Here is a 17,486-nt window from a genome sequence, read left to right as displayed (position 1 = left end):
CTTTAAACAAAACAAACTTGTGAACAAAAAAACGAAAAGTTCTCTTTGAATCATCAAAGCTTGTTAATCAACGAGGCCACTGGTGATGGTATCTGTGACGTTTGATTGAGTTAAAAGACCAATGAATCAAACGTTCCTTTTCACTACAAAATGACAGCACTAGCAGTATCCATGCGTTAGCCTACCCTATGGAGTCTCAGTAGCAGTACCAGGCCGAAACCTAAGTACTGAACAATTCCGTCCAGAAATAACGCGAGAATGGATTCAGAGGAAATTCTTCTCATGGCAGTAAAACCTATATAAAGTGTAAAGATGGTATCTTCTGTTATGTATTAATTAAGGCGTATCCACCCTTTTAAAAAGCAACCACCGTAATTATCCAAAATTAAACTCGGTTTTTGACTTGAATTAAATTTAACTTGAACTCATATGTTCCAAAACGCCTTATTTGTTGTATTGAAAACACATAATCGACATTGAGAAGGCTTTATTCGTTTTCTGCCGGCAAATAATTGCTGATCAAACATTTGAAAAAAACTTTTTAGTATAAGAGCAATGAATGCAGATGGCAATATGGAATAAAAAAAGAGAGAGGTAACAGTTAACAAACCAACAAATGAATGGGATTAGATTAGATCTAAGGAGAACAATTTCGAAATAGCCCTCAAAATTGTGATAGAAAGCGGGCAGAATTTCAATTTAAATACGATTTTTTTTTAATTTTGGAAATTTTAGAAATTTTTTAGCAATATTAGAAGATATACACAGATATCTATTTAATTTAACAAAGATGGTTACTATTTATTCTTACTATTCCGACTGTTTATGTGTTGGGATATAACTAAAATGGACCGCGTTATAACCTGGCCAGAATAGGTTTGTTCCAACGAGCAGAGTCGGAAACCTCCAAAACTTGTAACTTTGCCATGTGTTTCGAAATCTCCGTCAAACTCTAATGACGACGAAACCTTCACGAAACTCAAAAGACCTTCTCTTTCAACTTATTTTGCGTGCAGCTGTATAAATTGATCACATTCCACGGCTGTTTTTAAATCAACTAAGCCAGTTAGAGGACCAATTTTAATTAAGGACAATTCTAAGGAGTAAACATATGACAAGTGTCCTTTCTGTTGATAATAAAAAACAATTTAATTTGAGTGCTTGAGTATAAAAGAAGAGAAAGGAAGCCTTATTCATTACTAGCAAATTTTATCCGCGCGAATCGGGCAGCAAAGGTTGACAAGAAACTAGCGAAGAGCTACAGACATGAGGACCTTTGTTGTGTTCTGCTTTTTGATGGCTTTCGTGATTGCCTCCCAGGCGCAGAGAAAACCAGAGGCCACAGAAATGGATGAAGACGAATTAGCAGCTTTTGATGAGGAGCTGAAACTAGCATCTGGAGCCGAAGATGTCCCTGAATTCACAAGAGACTCAGAAAATCCAGCTGTAGGTCAGTTCGTCATTAAAAGTGTTTTTTGATAGATTTAATTTATCTTAATGCTCTCTAACCAAAACTTTCTTATTTTGGTTCTTTCCATTTTAATGGTATTCCATCAAGGGCCTGAAATTAGAAGATAGAAAGTCACTTTTCCTTTCTCACTTAAGTCGAATCTTTCAAATTGAATGCAATTTTACATTGAAGAAAAGATAGCATGCGACCTCATATTTGCTTCGGTAGCTAAGTCCGAGATATTCTGTTTAATTCTGGAGGTTGACCCGTTCAGAGAACTACGATAATTAGCATTGGAGAGTTCAAAGAACATTGTAGTAATTCTCGACGCACAACTTTGCTGGTGGTAAGCACGAACACCCCAGATTTCCTCCAGAACAAATGTACATAGGGTGATTTCAAAACCGACACAAGCAAAGCAGATCTTGTTGTTAACATGGAAAGGATTCCTAAATCATGAATTTCTTGCTTATCACCTCTTTGTTGGTTTTTTTTTTCAACCACTTACAGATGCAAGGAAGAAGTAAAGATTGGAGACAACGGTGTTGAACATGATGATTGCAAACGAATTAATCAATTATCCTCAAAATGTGAATTATATATTTTGAATATACTGAATGATTTATGATTTGTGAAGCCTTTTTCAACTTGATGTGACACTTAATAAATTTGACCGATAAATTCTGCCTACAAAAGCCCTTTTCTTATATTTTTTCCTTTTTTAATCACCTTCCGATTGATTTTCTTCCATCATCCTTTAAAACGGTTAATACTCCGTACAGACGTTGTTTCTGGGTCCTTGTGGGTTTTACCAGTATTACATGCAATCTTTAAATCAATTACCGCTTGGAAATTGAACATTTCCCTTAGTTGTTAGTGTTTGGAATACGAAAGATGCTAAATTTGCGCTGAGTATTGGAAGTTAGAGTAATTCGTCTCGTGATGAGCTTGGGACAAACAAAAATTTATCGCAAAAAAATAAAAAATAAATTGTCTTTAACATATGCCTCTCCAATTGTAGGTCTCTCTTCTACGTCAGCAGCTCGCATCATCTTAATCCCAATAAAAGGTATTCCTCTGGAGACATCCCTGCTCATAGCCCACTTTTATTTGAATTATTGCATTACCACAAGTCAATGAATGATATAGTAAGTTTTCCACAGTGTAACTGCCCAGGTTAAACCCTTAGTTTACTGAGAAATAAAATGCAAAAACGTACCACTGTTCCTCCCCTAGACCAAACTTAACTTGAGAAAGGAAATCATCTCGTCTTCTCCTCACCTCTGCCCAACCAATTTGCTCTGAGCCCCCCCCCCCTCTCCCCCTCCATTCAGTCTTCCTATAATACTGACGAGGAGAAATTGTTTAACAATCAAGAGCTTCTTAAATCAGTGATCATTTTCTTTAATCTCATGACCTTTACATTTGATTCAAGGATGATAATCTAAGGAGAAATTAGAAGCCAGACACACAAAGGGGTTAAAGGGTTAAAGATTTGATTTCTACAATACCAGCCTGCAAGGTATGTCAACATTTTTTCAGACATTCTTATTCAATGCCATTTTCATCAAAAGTAAATTTGAGAAAAGATACTAAAGTGATTCTGTCTAAATCTGACTTTTTCTCCCCTTTGATCATTCAGAAAATACTCATTTCCCTCGACCAGTATCTCTCTAATGATTGCAACCATGACTGTTGGATTGATTTGTCCTGATCATTATTCACTTCATGCCTTGAACAGTGCATTGCATGCACATTGCATACCAGTGGTGCAAAGTAATAGCCCAAGGGCCTTACAGTGTGCATACTAAGAAATGTAACCCAGCAACACCAATGGAGTTTAATGCATGTCACAGGGTTCCCTCATTGCCTTGTACTAGGCGACTTTTCAACCTCCAAATGTCCTGAGAGAAAAAAGAATTAATTATGATTTTAATTACACTATTTTTGAGATCATTGTGGTGACATCTGACCCAGAGTACCATAAAAATAATAATAAACAAGACATTAAATATTTTCTCTCATACCTCAAAAGACAAATCAATATCTGCACCAAACTTCTTATGTACAATTTCTAAGGATTCAGCCTCGATGCCCTCTTGAATTGTTCCCTTGACATCAATATAATAGCAGTGTGAGCTGGCAAAGTGCCCTGATATAGCCTTAAATAAAAATTTAAAAAGTGAAAGTTAAGTCTGTACTCTTAATAATAATAATAATAAAAATAAACTTTATTTAACAAGGGTAACATCAATTACTGATATCTAAGTCGTGTCCTCCATAGGAGGAAAGATATTCAAAACTATGGCCAATTCCGATTTTGTAAAGAGGAGAAACATATAGTTGATATTCTTGTGCAAATGATGGCTAAGTGGTCCATCTAGTCAGAGCTAGTCCCAATTTCTTTATCATGAAGTGATTAGCAATATTGCTTCTCTCCCTGGATGGGAAACCAGTCCCCTGCAACATCACCCATCTCTATCAAGGATTTTTTCAGATCTTCCTGACAGTTCATCAGTACCCATTTATACTCCAGAGTGGAGGGGAGCAGTTTGGGATGAAGATGCCCGACCCAAAAACACAATACAATGTCCCAACAAAGTTACATGTACGACACTAAACATCTCAACCTTTAAAAAAAGTGGGAATCATGATGCTATCTTGATGAGCTTAACAATGGATAACAATTAACTTTAACCCTAACAGTTGATCCTTCCACCCCCCAGATCTGAATTTCTATTCTCAACACTGTTTTCCATACATTTCTTATCATTTCAAACACAGAGAACTTTGGTGATACTTTTAATCACCTTTCTGCTTAAAATCTAATGGTAATCAAAGGAAAAATCAAGTTTTGATCACTCCTGCTAGTGAAAGGGTTAACTCTAATATTCTCTAACAAATAAATAAACAAAAATTGCAAACAAAAATGTAAGTGATTGTATCATGTTGTCCTTCAGTAGTGCAACTTGTATTTCAAAATGGTAAAATAGTTTCCAGTAAGGCCTCAATTAAATTACTACAAAAATCAAAAACAAGTTAAGGATATTGATGACATTCAGGGCCAATATTTTAAAATTATTTTCCATGTCAAAATATGCAATAGTTTTCAGAGTGTTGACATAACTTGACATGTGGTCACCCAAAGATGTGAAATCTGTTTCAGGGTGAATGAGGCTTCTCTGAACAAATTTATAGAGTATTTAACTTGATGGAATGCTTTGAAATTTGGTTCAGAGACTCCCACAATACCAACCTAAAGAACCACCAGGGAGAATTACATTTTTCAAAATGGATCTCCCTCAATGGCATCTGAAGCAATGCATAACAGTAAAATTTTGATCAGCAAACTTGACAGATGAATTGTAAAGCAACCAATCAGAATATTGAAAAACCCTTATATGGTCTTGAAAACCAACTCTTCAGGATTGGAATTGTGCATGAAGTTTTATTTCTGCAGTCAGATTTGATATGCAATTGATTTGCTCAAAGAAAGTCTTCCATATTAAATTGTTACACCTCATTCAGTTTACTATTAGATCAAGCTAAAACGAAACAGCATTTACCAAATAGGGCACTTAATAACCTTTTCATTGATATATAGTTTATAGGGGTTATGCTTCAAATAGCCTATCAAAATTTTTTTCACAAAGGACACCCACAAGGGTCTGCCATATCCTTAAATATGGAAAGTCTCTCAGCTTTTGCCAATCCATGGCATTCTCAGGGATTCTTGATAATGTTGTAAATCAGAAAAAGCTCAGAAACTTGATTTAACCTTTTTTTCTCATTTTATATTAGTTTAGGGCCTCACTAGAAACTGTTTTACCAAAATATGCACGCAGTATAAAGAGAAACAACATACCTTCCTGAATCCATTTGTTTGGTTTGCTCCTGAGCCATGGATAAGAAGAGGATGAAAGAAAACTGTGTCCCCTGCATTCATCTCCAAATGTACCAATGGAATGCTGGGATCATAATCTTTTATTCCATGATACATTACATTGACTCCTCCCTAGAAAACATCAGTGTTTTTAGAATTCTTGCTTAATTTGGTATTAAAATTGCCCCATCATTAGTTTTTTTTCGTAAGTTCAGTGTTCTCCCTTATTTTAAGCATGACAGGTGAAATAAATTTTGAAACTGGTCAAGAATTTCAGGCAATTTTAAACGGTAATAAGGGGTGCTACAGGCAGTAAATGTTACCGGTTACCACCTAGTGAAAAGGAGAACTCTGAAGTCCGAGATAAGAAATTGATACCACTTTCTTCTTTGAAAACACTGGTCCATGTGAATGTAAAAGGGACTTGGCATACATGGAACATTTTCTGTGATTTTCTGTTGAGATTTTAAATTTCAACTTTCTGTTTAATCATGCCGTAAAGATTTAATTTTGTACACACTGTGGGACAATGGAAAAGAGACTGCAAAATGAGCTCATCAATACAGTCACGAATAAAACTCATGGACATTGCTGCAGTAAACAATCAGCTATAACTGTACGTAACATAATGACGCTCTACATTGTGCTTTGCTTGGGTGGTCTTTAACCTAGACAACAACAAATAACTACCCAGAATGTTACAATGATGGGTTTCTCTTACCTCCCATTCAGGGTAGAAGTGCTGCAGAAGCGGGCTGTACTGGGTACCCGGTTGTACCATTAGACAGCCATTCCGCCTATGGACCCTTTCCATTGCTGTCCAGGAACATACCATTCGATTGGCTGGACGGAAGGGAAAGTAATGCAAATCCTGATGGAGAGGGTGGCGTGAGGTCATTGTCCCAGGATCTGGTGGTTTGTTTATTAGCATAGTGTGCATCGATTTGATGTCAGGTCCCGTAAAACATGCCACGTACTTCAAAATCCCTGGTAGTTGGCAGTAGCTGAAGAGGACCTCGTCCTCTTCGAAATTCTGAAGTTTATTGATGGTTTTCTCGCCAGATAAGCTGTTCGACTTGACAAATGTAACATCTTTCATTACAGTCATACTAGGCACGCGCACCTCCCCGTTACAAATTTGTTGAAAACGATGGAGATACTTATCAAGTAGCTCTTGGGGTACTAGATTTCGCACAAGAAGGTAGCCATTCTTGTTGTAGAAATCTATTTCTTCTTCGGTCAAAACATCGTTTGGCACCACCAGACTATCAATTTCAACCCCCACTGCGGCCGTTTCTGAATTTTCTGGTGACTTTAGATGAAATCTCGAAGGGGATAGATGTTGTTTAATTACCTCCAACCTGCTTCTCGCAGTATCGGCCATGGTTTTGAAGAATGGCTACAAACTGAGGCATTGTGGGTAAAGGTCATATGATATGATCTCTTAGTCACACCCTCGGTTACACCTCCGTCGCCCGGTAAGGCGTAAAAAATTAAATGGTACGTAGATGGCGCGTAAAGCCTCCTTTACATTACTAACAAATGAAAAATCACAATTCTTACATAATTACTTTTAAAAAACGTTGACCGAAAAAAAAAGGAACACAGGTAACACAAAAAAAATCTGATGATGCAAAGAGTACCATTGTTACTTGTAAACCAGATTTGAATATTTATTGTAAAGACTTTTTTTCCTGCCAAAGCAATTTGCCGTATTTTTTACTTTAAACATGTTCAAAAGTGCTGATATCACTGGAGCAGATCAAAAGTAATAATGACCCTATACAGGCGAACATCAATACGCATATTCTCCGGATTAGATGCTAGGCACTCAGTCTTAGGGATCATGAAAAATGGATATAACTATATTTACCGAAACACTTGTTATTTTAGCTGCCAAAGAACGAATTTTAATCAAATCAAAATTCCCAGACAAGAAAAATTTTAATTGTTTGAAAAGAGTTAAAAATATATCAAGAGTTATTTAAAATTCACTCGAAATTAATGTGCAGAGAACTTTTCGATTGCGATATAAATTAAATGCGCGAAAGCCTTAACGTCATAGCGATGTAATAATCGAAAGCGTGGTTTTAATCTTTGTCTTTTCAACTCACCTATCATCGCATTTCAATCTTCTCGTACCCGTTACCACGGTACATACTCTCCTTCCTTAAGTCATTAGGATCAATGTCAGTATCAACGCAACTGCGCACCTACCCAACTCTTAACCCAAAAATAGTCAACTGATGGTAAGGTGGGGTTAATGTTGGGTTAAGGGAGGGGTAAGCGCGCAGTTGCTCAGATACTGACATTTATCCTATGAAAACTATTGTATGTTTGACATACATTGATTGTTCTGATTCTTTGGACCCTGATCCATAAGTTTGCTCACCGTAACAAAAGAGACGTAAATCCTTCATCAGTCAGTGTAACCAGATTTATTCGAAGTAAATTTTCGCGGTGAAACGAGAAAGGGTTTTCACCAGCGAGCACGACAATACAATGACAATCCCTAAATCACATGGAAAATCAATACCATGATACCTTGCTACAATGCTAAACTGTGTGGTAACGCTAGACGCGTGACACGCGTGACACGCGTGACACGCGTGACAGAACATTGATAACTCTTCCTCTCTCTCAATAAGTTTTAAAAGTCTATTCTCTTTATCTTTGCAATCAAAATCGCTGTTCCAAAAAGGCTTGAAATATCTTTATAAAATTGGGGTTTAAGGTATTCATTGTGAAGAGCATCACATATGTCACAGGCTGTATCTTTTAACCCCAACATGCCTGCATAGGCGACTTCTGGTTTCCATGCGAAGTATTCACCATAAGCAGTGTCATTTTTGTCTAAGCACACCAAGCATTCTGTCAAAGCCTTTACGGATAAAAAATCTTGCACACTTATAAACGAGCCTGGAGGGAGAAACACTCGACTACGTCTCGTGTTCCTTCCTACATCTCATTGCAACAACAGGATAAAGGGCTATCTGCAATCAGCGCAAAGTTAGTTGACACATTGGGCCGGTTGTTTGCACAAGGTGTAACCCAAACTACGGTTTTACGCAATCACTGGTCCTCGGACTTTCTCCATAAGAGGGTTGATTTTATTAAACAAATGACTTTCCAGTGTTAGCTTTCTGCCTTCTTGACGCTTTTCACAAAAATAAATGTTCAGAAAGAGGGTCCAGCTAAACTGAGGTTTGTTTAGGACACGGTTTTGTTAAAAAACGGCTTAACTTTGTTTATATAGCCAGCCGATTGTGTTTGAACAGCTTATGTATATGTAGAACACTGACCACTGTTTTTACCACGCTCTAAATCATTGAAAACACCCCCTCCCCCATTGAATGTTGCAGGTATATAGCTCAAAGCTCACGAAATCACGATGCAACATTGTTTTGGGGGGAATTGGGCGAAAAGGTTAACTGAGGTAATAGGAGGTTGTAAAAGTCAATGTGTCAATAATTTTGTCACCGATTGTAGATAAAAAGTATAACTTACCTTTTAGTGAATTAGAAAATGGTAGAGACTGAACCACGCGCAAAGCATCATTGAGCCCCTCCCCTTCCCTGGCCATAGAGGCCAATGCATAGATTTTCTCCGTTTTCTCCCTTGCCTATTTTTATTAACTTATTCTCATATCTATATATTTATTTGTTTATCTATGAATCTTTTTACCTGCTTCACTTCTAATCTGCTAGCCAGAATAATAATAATAATTTTGCGATTCCAAAAACAGTTATTTTAGCACAGGACGAATGCTCTTATTTCAGTGCCTTTAGGCAAAACCGAAAGCATCCCTAAAGGTTGACTTAAGCTTTAGGCGTCTTTAATTGTAAACCGAAATATCCAAAAGCTAACAGTTACCTTTCATGAATCTTTAATTGAACATAAGGTGAACTTTAATAACGTAAATCTTTTAGCATCCTTTAAGTGGTCTCTTTTTTGGCACAAAAGAAGGTTTTTAATTAATATACATTTAGTTAACCTTTGAGGTGAGAATTAAACGAGTCTCGCTGTTTTGACATCTTTAATTGACGCATTAAAGATAGTCTAATTGTAATCTGAACTGTCAATAGGAAATGCATCACAAATTAGCCAGTACTTGCGTCGGACAGGAACAGCAAATTTTGTTCCATGTGCAGCGGCAAATTTTGTCAAAATATCTGAATTGAAAGCAACGGGTTTTCATTTTCGCATCTCCTTTATAGAACGCATGGAGTGCGATGACAAGAAAGGATATATTTACTGCGCTCATTGTAATGACTTCGTGTCACGTTCAACTTTCGAAAGGCATGAGCGAAAACGTAACAAGTCGAACTTGACAGATACTTTCGGGTCGACTTCAAATTCCCGTGATTTGTTTCAAGAAATTTCAAGTAAAGGGAGCATCGTATTAGAAATAGTAAGTATCTTTACACAGAGGAAAGTCCTAATTGCTTTTCAAAGTTTGTGGTAATAAGAATATTCGACTGTATTTCTAAACTTCAGCTGGTTACTAAGTAAATATCCAATAATTTCATACAGTTAAGATTGCTTTTAGATTAACTGTGATCTCTTTCCTCAAAAGATTCCACTTAAGGTTCCAGCTTCCATCTTTTATGAACAAGTAGATTCTGTAGTATGCTTTCCAGTACAAGTAAGTAGTATGCTTTCCAGTACAAAATTGAACAAAATGTGACCTTGGCAAGGTATAGTCAGTTTATAATTACATTCTATTACAATAAAGTGAAATGAGGCCTTTGTTTCAGTTGGAAACCCAACACGTGGAGTTCCCAACCCTTTTACTTCATGGACTGGTCAATAAGCAACTCTCCCTAACACACTAGCAATACATCAATATTCTCACAAATATATCAAAAAAACTGTATGAAAGGCATTTAGAAAAATAATATTGAGATCTTAGGGGATGAAATGGGTAAATAGGGGCACATAGTATACAAGTTAAAATATTGTTTTCTGAAATTCATCTGTGAACAGGTAGATTCATAATAACAAATGAAATATTCTTCAGATTAAAAGACTGCGACTCCAGCGAGTCTGTGTATGCATGCATTAACCTAAATATTACACAGCATCATTCAACGTTCCAAATTTCAGATTCTGTTACATGTACTTCAAAGCCTTGAAAAATAAAATGAATGAGCATTGCGACAAAGAGCCTTTAACAAAAGACTTCATACATACAGTGTATTAAAAGAACAATTATAGGAAAGAACCTAAATTGACCAGAGATTAAGACTGTCTCAAAAAAATTACTCAGAAAGTTGTCAATTGCAGTCTGTACCGAACTCCAAAAACAATACTAAACAAAATGAATTGGAACAAAATATCTAGGTTTAGAGAAATGAATGTGGTCATAACCTATCCACATCTTCCTGAGGCCTGGCAATATATGAACTTTGACCTTTGCAGCCTATGCTAGGTATTGAGATTCCACTAACTGAAACCCTGACATTCTTAAAACCTTACAACAAGTATGTATGTAGAGAGAGTCTCAAACAAAAAAAATGACAATAAAGAGAGAGAGAGTTTGTTCTTGAAAGAGTTGAATGTCTATACCCACTTACATCTTCCTGGAGCCTGGCAATATATGGATTTTGACATTTGCAGCTTGTGCTAGGCATTGAGATTCCACTTACTGAAAAACTGACATTTTTAAAACCTTACAACCAGTATGTATGAGAGATAACTGATTTTTGACTGATATAACATAGACAGTTACTTCTTGTGGCCCCTCTCAAGTTAAGCTCTGAAAGCTTCAGTCACCATTCAGTTCTGCTAATGCCATAATTTTTTGATGTTGTTCAGTTAAGAAGCAGATACTCTTCAACTTGGCTATAGTTGTTTTGCATTCCTTTGACTCTGAATGTCAAGTGTGCCAGAGAAAAGAGAAAAGTAAATCCCTGCTCGAATACAGACACAGTCCTCTGGTGGTTACAGCCGACAACCGAAATGGGTCTGGCCTCCAGGTTTGAGACCTATTTAACGGCTCAGTGCACGTATCAAATAAAAAAAAAAGTAGGAACCATAAAGCATAAAAATAAAAACGATACGAGCATATCATTGCCGAGGTACCAAAGGGTAAGACCGAAGTATGGGCAATCTGCACTGCACCTCTCCTCGGGACGCAAAAATAAACAAGCACTGAGAGGAGCGCACAAAACTCTCCACCCAGCTGGGATTGCCTTCTCCGGGCTGGCTGCATGAGGTTTGAATCCTCACAAGGGACTCAAATTCTAATGTTTTTTCTTTCACTATCCTACACAAGATACCATTAGCTCTCTGTGATCCAACTTGTCCATTGGAAGTGAAATGTCTTCTTCTGAAACATGATCCTCAAGCTGAAAAAGAAGAGTGCTTGAAGTAAATGACGTGTGCTTATAACCCAGTGGCAGATCTAGGGGAGGGCCCCCCTCCCTTATTTTGGGTAATGAAATAAATGCAGAGGGAAGAAAAGCCAGCACAAAAATACATGTACAAAACAGTTGGTTTTGCCCAGTGACCAAAAAGCAGTCACTCGTAAGCTGTACCATGCATTAAGATTACATATTTTGAAAAAGACCTGACAGGCTGAAACCTACTTTCAACAATTGTAGCACAAGAAAATTGTGGTAACAACTGACTAGTCTACATATGAACAGTTGTTCAGTTTGGGACTGTACCAAGTGATGAGAGCCTATGTTATTGGAAGATTTTGTCATGTCTATACCCACTTTCAAAGGAAACAACAATATCACAAAGTTAAAAAATGTAAATGTAACAGAAATGTGGTCACTTGTAATGATCCAGGAGCATTAAGATCTGACTAAAACTCTGTCACTCACAACCCAAACCTTGCAGAAAGATTCCACATTTTGAAAAACCTAACATACTCAAACCTACTTTCAGTTTAGAAGCCATACATTCGAATGCATGAAAATTGTGTGTAAAGCCTGTCTTGTCTACTTATGTATAATTTGTCAAAAAATTTTTTTTGACACTTGTCTCTGGAGCCTGAACCAAGCATTGATATTCTATATTCTTTATATATCCTTAAGCATATCTTATTTTACTTTGGACTGAGTAAATGTTTATCAGAAAGCCAAAAAATGCTTAGTAAAAATAATGTGGTCACTCACAATGATCCAGGAGCATTAAGATGACTAAAAACCTCTCACTTGTAATCTGCAACTTGTATGGAATTTCCATAATTTGGAAAAAACCTGACATTCAAGAAGCTACAACTCATGGCCAAAGTACTCAGCACCCTGCTCTCCCCTTACTTGGTGGTTGACAACCTTACACTTAACAAAGTAAAAATTAAAGCTTGAAATAAACTCCTTAATAAGTTTCTTGCAAGTCCCACCTCCCCCCCCCAAAACAATGTTGCCTGAAACTCTGAAACTAGTCACCATTTTGCAACACCAGGCAGATTCAGCATATTTGATTGATATTACTCATCACAACCTAAAAAAATGGTCAACCAGACCAGCTATTATTAGGGAGATGACAATCAGTTAAGAATTAAGACATACTTTAATCCCTAATTGCAATGCAAATTTTTCCCATTGCCAAACTTTCAAAAGGGTCCTTGATGTTTATGTTCATAACAAGTATCATGTATGATTACTTAAAAGTTTTAAATTCAAAATACAATCAAGGAATGAAGCTTACATTCCTTAAATGGCACTGACATGAGGTTTTTAATGACCATACTCCAGTATTCATGCGAGCTCAATGCCACAACTGCTCTTTAGGTACCCCATATCTATCAAGGCCTCCTGACTAAAATGTCTTTACCCTAATAAGCCCACTCCTCTCTCCTCCCACGAAAGAAAAATTCTACAGTATTGGTTGTATTGTTATTGATTTGACTGTATTAAATTGAGCTTATCTTGTTATTCATTCCTTTCTAGTCAAAATAAAAATGTATATCCTCCACTGTTGAAAAGTAACCCGCTATTTCAAAAAAGTATATTACCTCCCACCCCTGCCCCTACTTATTTGTTCTCGACTGAGTTCTGTTTGCATGCCATACATACAAGCTTTTTTTATCACAAGCTTGCTATCGTAATTGTTCTGATCACACTTAAAAGAAAACAATTCACAATTGTATAAAGCGTCGATCACATATCATTACACAACAAAATCACTTTCTTGCACAAGAAATATCATCGAATTAATTAACGTCGATGCCGTGACTTGCCGCTTAGATAAATTTCCTTTGTTACAAGATATCCTTTACCTTCACACGGCTAGATTTTCAGATATATGAACAACTTACCTTGATGAAATTTAGGTATCGGTACAAAGCTGTTTGCTTGAACAAGTGAAGATCGAACGTGTAGTAGAAGTTTTCCCGCCACAAAAGGCCTCCGTGTTTCCTTGCTTCCAATTACACTTGAGTCTTCATTCGTACTCGCCAGCGTTAGCTAGGCCCAGTACATTCGGTACAGTGTATATCACAACGAGGCACAATATCAACAGGAGGTCCTTCCAGGTTTGGTATAGGATAATCGCGCGCTTTTTTGAATCTCAATTCCGTTGACGACTCTGTTAACAAAGCATCCGAACGAAGCGATTGTTGTCTGTTTATTTTACAGTTAATTCAGGGTTAGGGAAAGTAAGCGAAGGAAATGGCAGAAAGACGAGTAAACGATCGTGGACAAAATCAAGATGATAATGCGGTTCCAGCGGCAATTAGAAATAGTAACATGTCCGAAGAATGCATCGTACTGCTGGAGGAATTGATCCGCAGCAACCGGGCTCTGGCGAGCGAAAATGAAAAGCTGCGGCAGCAGCAAGAGTGCAGCAACAAATCAAACTTAGAGGCTCTTCAGCGGATTGAGAACCGTCTTGAAACTGGTGATAATGGAGCCAAAGTCCGTCGGCGCCAAAATAGACAGAAGCGAAGGACGATAGTAGTTCCACCAGCTTGTCGAGTGAGTAGAAAAACTTAACTGATGAGCATATATATGTTCATGATTTGCTGAATTCAGTTCTGTTTCGTGGAAGATTTGCTTTTATGTTGAATACGTGTTTGGCGCGCAAATTATATGCATAACTCAATTATTTAGGCGGTAATCATTTGGCATAATTATGTGTGGTTACATTTACTTGATAATCCCCTTTACCATAAACAGGTCTACCAGAAAGGTTTTTTCCTCCCTGTTCTTTCAACGAGAATAATCCAGTACGAAAATTCATGTTATTATCTTTTCTCTTGAACCCTTTTGACTTTCCCTGTTTTAATCACACAGATGGGTAAGGTTAATTGTACTTGTGTAAAAAGAGTGGAAGTAGAAATAGGGGAAAGGTGACAAATTGATTGTTGAAATTATTTCAATCTTTTAGAGAGCTGTGAGAAGGATATATAAACTTCTTTTAAAAAAAGACGACTTTGGTGGATTTCATCTTGACGAAGAGTGAGTAACATGTTATTATATTCAAAGATATTTTACTTTATATTGATTAAACCGTGAAATCAGAGTCTAAGCTGCTGCTAGAAATATTGAGATGTTATGTGAATACCTTATTGTTGTTGCTTTTGTCTAAGTGTTAATATTGTTAAAACAGAATACGTGGCTTAATCACGGTGTTTGTTCTTGTCTCAGAGTAAATTCTGATAACAACTATGGAATTTTTGAGCGCACAGTAGAGCAGGTTGTACATCAACAGGGAGGACCTGAAAAGTGTCCCTGGACAAAGGATATCATTGAAGGTAGCTATCAATAATCATACCACATGCATTTCACTTTCATTGGGGTGTCATTATGATTTTTTGCAGGTGGGCATAAGAATTTGGCACTTAAGCGTATTGATGTATATCTCTTTTATAACAAGTTGAGTTTCACTGAAGGCCTTGGCTTAAAAACATCCAGACAAAATCGCGCTCACAGTTGGTCAATTTGTCTAGAGCCCAGTCCTTAAAGATACCCCTGCTTTTAGTCTGTACCATCAGTTAGTGTCTTTAACCACTTTTCCCTCAACAAAAATTTCATCATAGAACTAGCATTTAGTAACACAGTTAGATATCATGCAACTTCTAATGAGCACCCTCATTATATGTTTCAAATTTGGGACAAGAGGAAGGGTATATTTTTAATTTTTTCCTAATTTACATAATAACTTTCTCAAATGTTGCAGAAATTTAAATATGTTGCAAACTAGAACTTTCAGGTTAATTTCTTGTCTCTGAAACATTAAATTCAGTGTAAATCCTCAACAAAGCTTACTTCACACCTTAGCAATGAATCACCAAGGACATACTGCAAATTTATATAACTTGGCAAATATTCCTATGCGGCCAGCCATAAATGATTATAAATTTGAACATTGTCATTTATTTATATGGGAATCTTTTTATAATCAACTTCTCATGGCATTTTGATAATTATTTCTTTGAACAGCTGCTTTACAAAGATATTTTAAAACGTGCCTAGAAACACATAAGCTGAAGAGCAGTAATCGCTATGAGGCACATAAACAAAAAACAAGAAAGAGTGGTCGCCAAAGAGAGGTATTTATTGGGATACTATTTTAACATTTTATTTTCATATACCCTGCTGTTTCCCACTGAATGCATTTTTTTTTGCCACTTCAAAATTGGATGGCTTAGTGTATAGACACTTTTAAGGGACTGTGTCCTGTCAAAATTGTTTTGTGCCTATGAGAGCAATTGTTAAATGAATTATGTATTCTAGTCTGTATCTAGAGCCTTCCTTACAAAGAAAATCTTTGTAAAGTAAATTTGGTAATTGTATAATATTATTTTAAAGATGGATCTGTAGTTGAGGAAAAGAATGAAAAATATAAAGATGTGATTTGAGATCAATGATAGCTTGTATGGACCATTTGATGAAAAATAAAGGACAAGGAGACTCTATAGTATAACATGCTTTGGAATTCCATTCTTACACTGTGTGCACATGCATATCAAGAGAAATTAGTAATTTGGATCATATTTTCCATTTGAGGTCTTATAATACCCTTCTCATGCTTGTTGTATATTTTTGTTTTTTCAGAAGTTAATGAGACGAACTACAGCCATGGAGCTGGTCAACTGGGCTGACCAGCATGAAAAGGGGAGAGTGGCGGCGGTTCTTGTGATGGAGGCGATGAGCAGTGAAGAAAGCTGTTACGAGGATGATAATATAAATAACTCAAAATTAACAAAATACTCTGTCCATCGCCTTCAATGGGAGAGTAGAAGAATGAAAAAAATAAAAAAAAAACTTGATAAGGCCTATAAGAAAAAACTCACTTCAAGAGCTAAGGAGAGAATCCTACCCAGAGTTGATGGGCAACCTTCCCTGAGATGCCCACCAACTGAAAATTTTCCAGGGTGGGCAATAAGGCAGTAAAAAAAATTGTTTTATCAATTTAAGGTGACAAATAATTGATTGTTGAAAAAAGTATTAATCAGCCATGTCTAGAATGAAGGTCTTTTACATGCCTGCGTGAGACTTCTTTTTCATTGAATATGTTAATTAGCAATTTTAATGGTCTCATTATCTAAAGTAAGTAATTGTGAATTCTTCAATTTTGTATTTAATTTCCTCCATATGAGATACTTTTTTCCATATTGATGTACAGGTCGGCAAATAATTGATAGCTATCACAAATTTAAATTGATTTAGAAAAATATACTGATTTTTTAGATTGATAGGTTGAACTTATTTTTTATTGTTAGTATCAATTCAAATTGCATTTCTTAGTGGCTGGATTTGAGAGTGAAATTTGTGAATTAATAGCTTTTTGTGTAGTGTGTTGCTACAGCTAGTTATATTCTGTAGTTCTTATATTTTTATAGTGATAAAGATTCTATTCTATTCTATTCTATATAGATGACTGAGATTATATGAATTATACATTAATGAAAGAGAAACAATCTTAATAAAGTATGACAATTAGTAATTCAAACATTTGGATGTCTCTTTTTTAATTATGTATGTGCCTCAAATGAGATATCCTCAGCTTTATTGTGGGTTTACTCTATCTCAGGGGAGGAAGTGAGTTTTGAACGAAACTATTTCATCACTGCAATTTCAAACATTCTGTAATTACTTGTATGTGTGATGTCTCTTTTTCTAACAATTTAGAAGTTTCCCAAAATATTATAAGTTATCATAATATAAATGTGGGTGTGATTAAGCAAATCAAAAG

The 17,486-nt window shown here is 36.3% G+C and overlaps 2 protein-coding genes and 1 long non-coding RNA gene across 3 annotated transcripts; 2 read left to right on the top strand and 1 right to left on the bottom strand.

The window, feature by feature from the left end:
• The first annotated feature begins 903 nt into the window (after positions 1-903).
• Positions 904-2,145, top strand: LOC131790033 (uncharacterized). The gene is made up of 2 exons (XR_009340665.2): positions 904-1,450; positions 1,961-2,145. It is a non-coding gene; the product is annotated as an uncharacterized lncRNA (long non-coding RNA).
• Positions 2,146-2,524: 379 nt separating this feature from the next.
• Positions 2,525-6,724, bottom strand: LOC131790027 (phytanoyl-CoA dioxygenase, peroxisomal-like). The gene is made up of 4 exons (XM_059107209.2): positions 6,055-6,724; positions 5,316-5,465; positions 3,478-3,612; positions 2,525-3,354 (listed from the first exon to the last, which is right to left on the bottom strand). Exons 1-4 carry the CDS (start codon positions 6,715-6,717, stop codon positions 3,301-3,303), a joined length of 1,002 nt encoding a protein of 333 aa, XP_058963192.2. The 5' UTR covers positions 6,718-6,724; the 3' UTR covers positions 2,525-3,300.
• Positions 6,725-13,383: 6,659 nt separating this feature from the next.
• On the top strand, positions 13,384-17,316 carry LOC131797549 (uncharacterized). The gene is made up of 5 exons (XM_066166558.1): positions 13,384-14,263; positions 14,676-14,746; positions 14,936-15,042; positions 15,731-15,840; positions 16,346-17,316. The coding sequence occupies exons 1-5, from the start codon at positions 13,958-13,960 to the stop codon at positions 16,682-16,684; spliced, it is 933 nt and encodes a 310-aa protein (XP_066022655.1). The 5' UTR covers positions 13,384-13,957; the 3' UTR covers positions 16,685-17,316.
• The last annotated feature ends 170 nt before the right edge of the window (positions 17,317-17,486 follow it).

Source organism: Pocillopora verrucosa, chromosome 1 (genome assembly GCF_036669915.1).
Source record: "Pocillopora verrucosa isolate sample1 chromosome 1, ASM3666991v2, whole genome shotgun sequence".
NCBI classification, from domain to species: Eukaryota; Metazoa; Cnidaria; class Anthozoa; order Scleractinia; family Pocilloporidae; genus Pocillopora; species Pocillopora verrucosa.
Note: the sequence above shows the minus strand (reverse complement) of the source record. Positions and strands in the feature narration are given on the sequence as shown.

Coding starts and splice junctions, on each gene's coding strand:
- LOC131797549 (XM_066166558.1), top strand. CDS start 13,958: ATGGCAGAAAGACGAGTAAACGATCGTGGACAAAATCAAGATGATAAT. Junction 14,264..14,675: donor TAGTTCCACCAGCTTGTCGA/GTGAGTAGAAAA, acceptor TCAATCTTTTAG/AGAGCTGTGAGAAGGATATA. Junction 15,841..16,345: donor AGAGTGGTCGCCAAAGAGAG/GTATTTATTGGG, acceptor TTGTTTTTTCAG/AAGTTAATGAGACGAACTAC.
- LOC131790027 (XM_059107209.2), bottom strand. CDS start 6,717: ATGGCCGATACTGCGAGAAGCAGGTTGGAGGTAATTAAACAACATCTA. Junction 5,466..6,054: donor ACTTCTACCCTGAATGGGAG/GTAAGAGAAACC, acceptor GATGTTTTCTAG/GGAGGAGTCAATGTAATGTA. Junction 3,355..3,477: donor ATATTGATTTGTCTTTTGAG/GTATGAGAGAAA, acceptor TTTTTCTCTCAG/GACATTTGGAGGTTGAAAAG.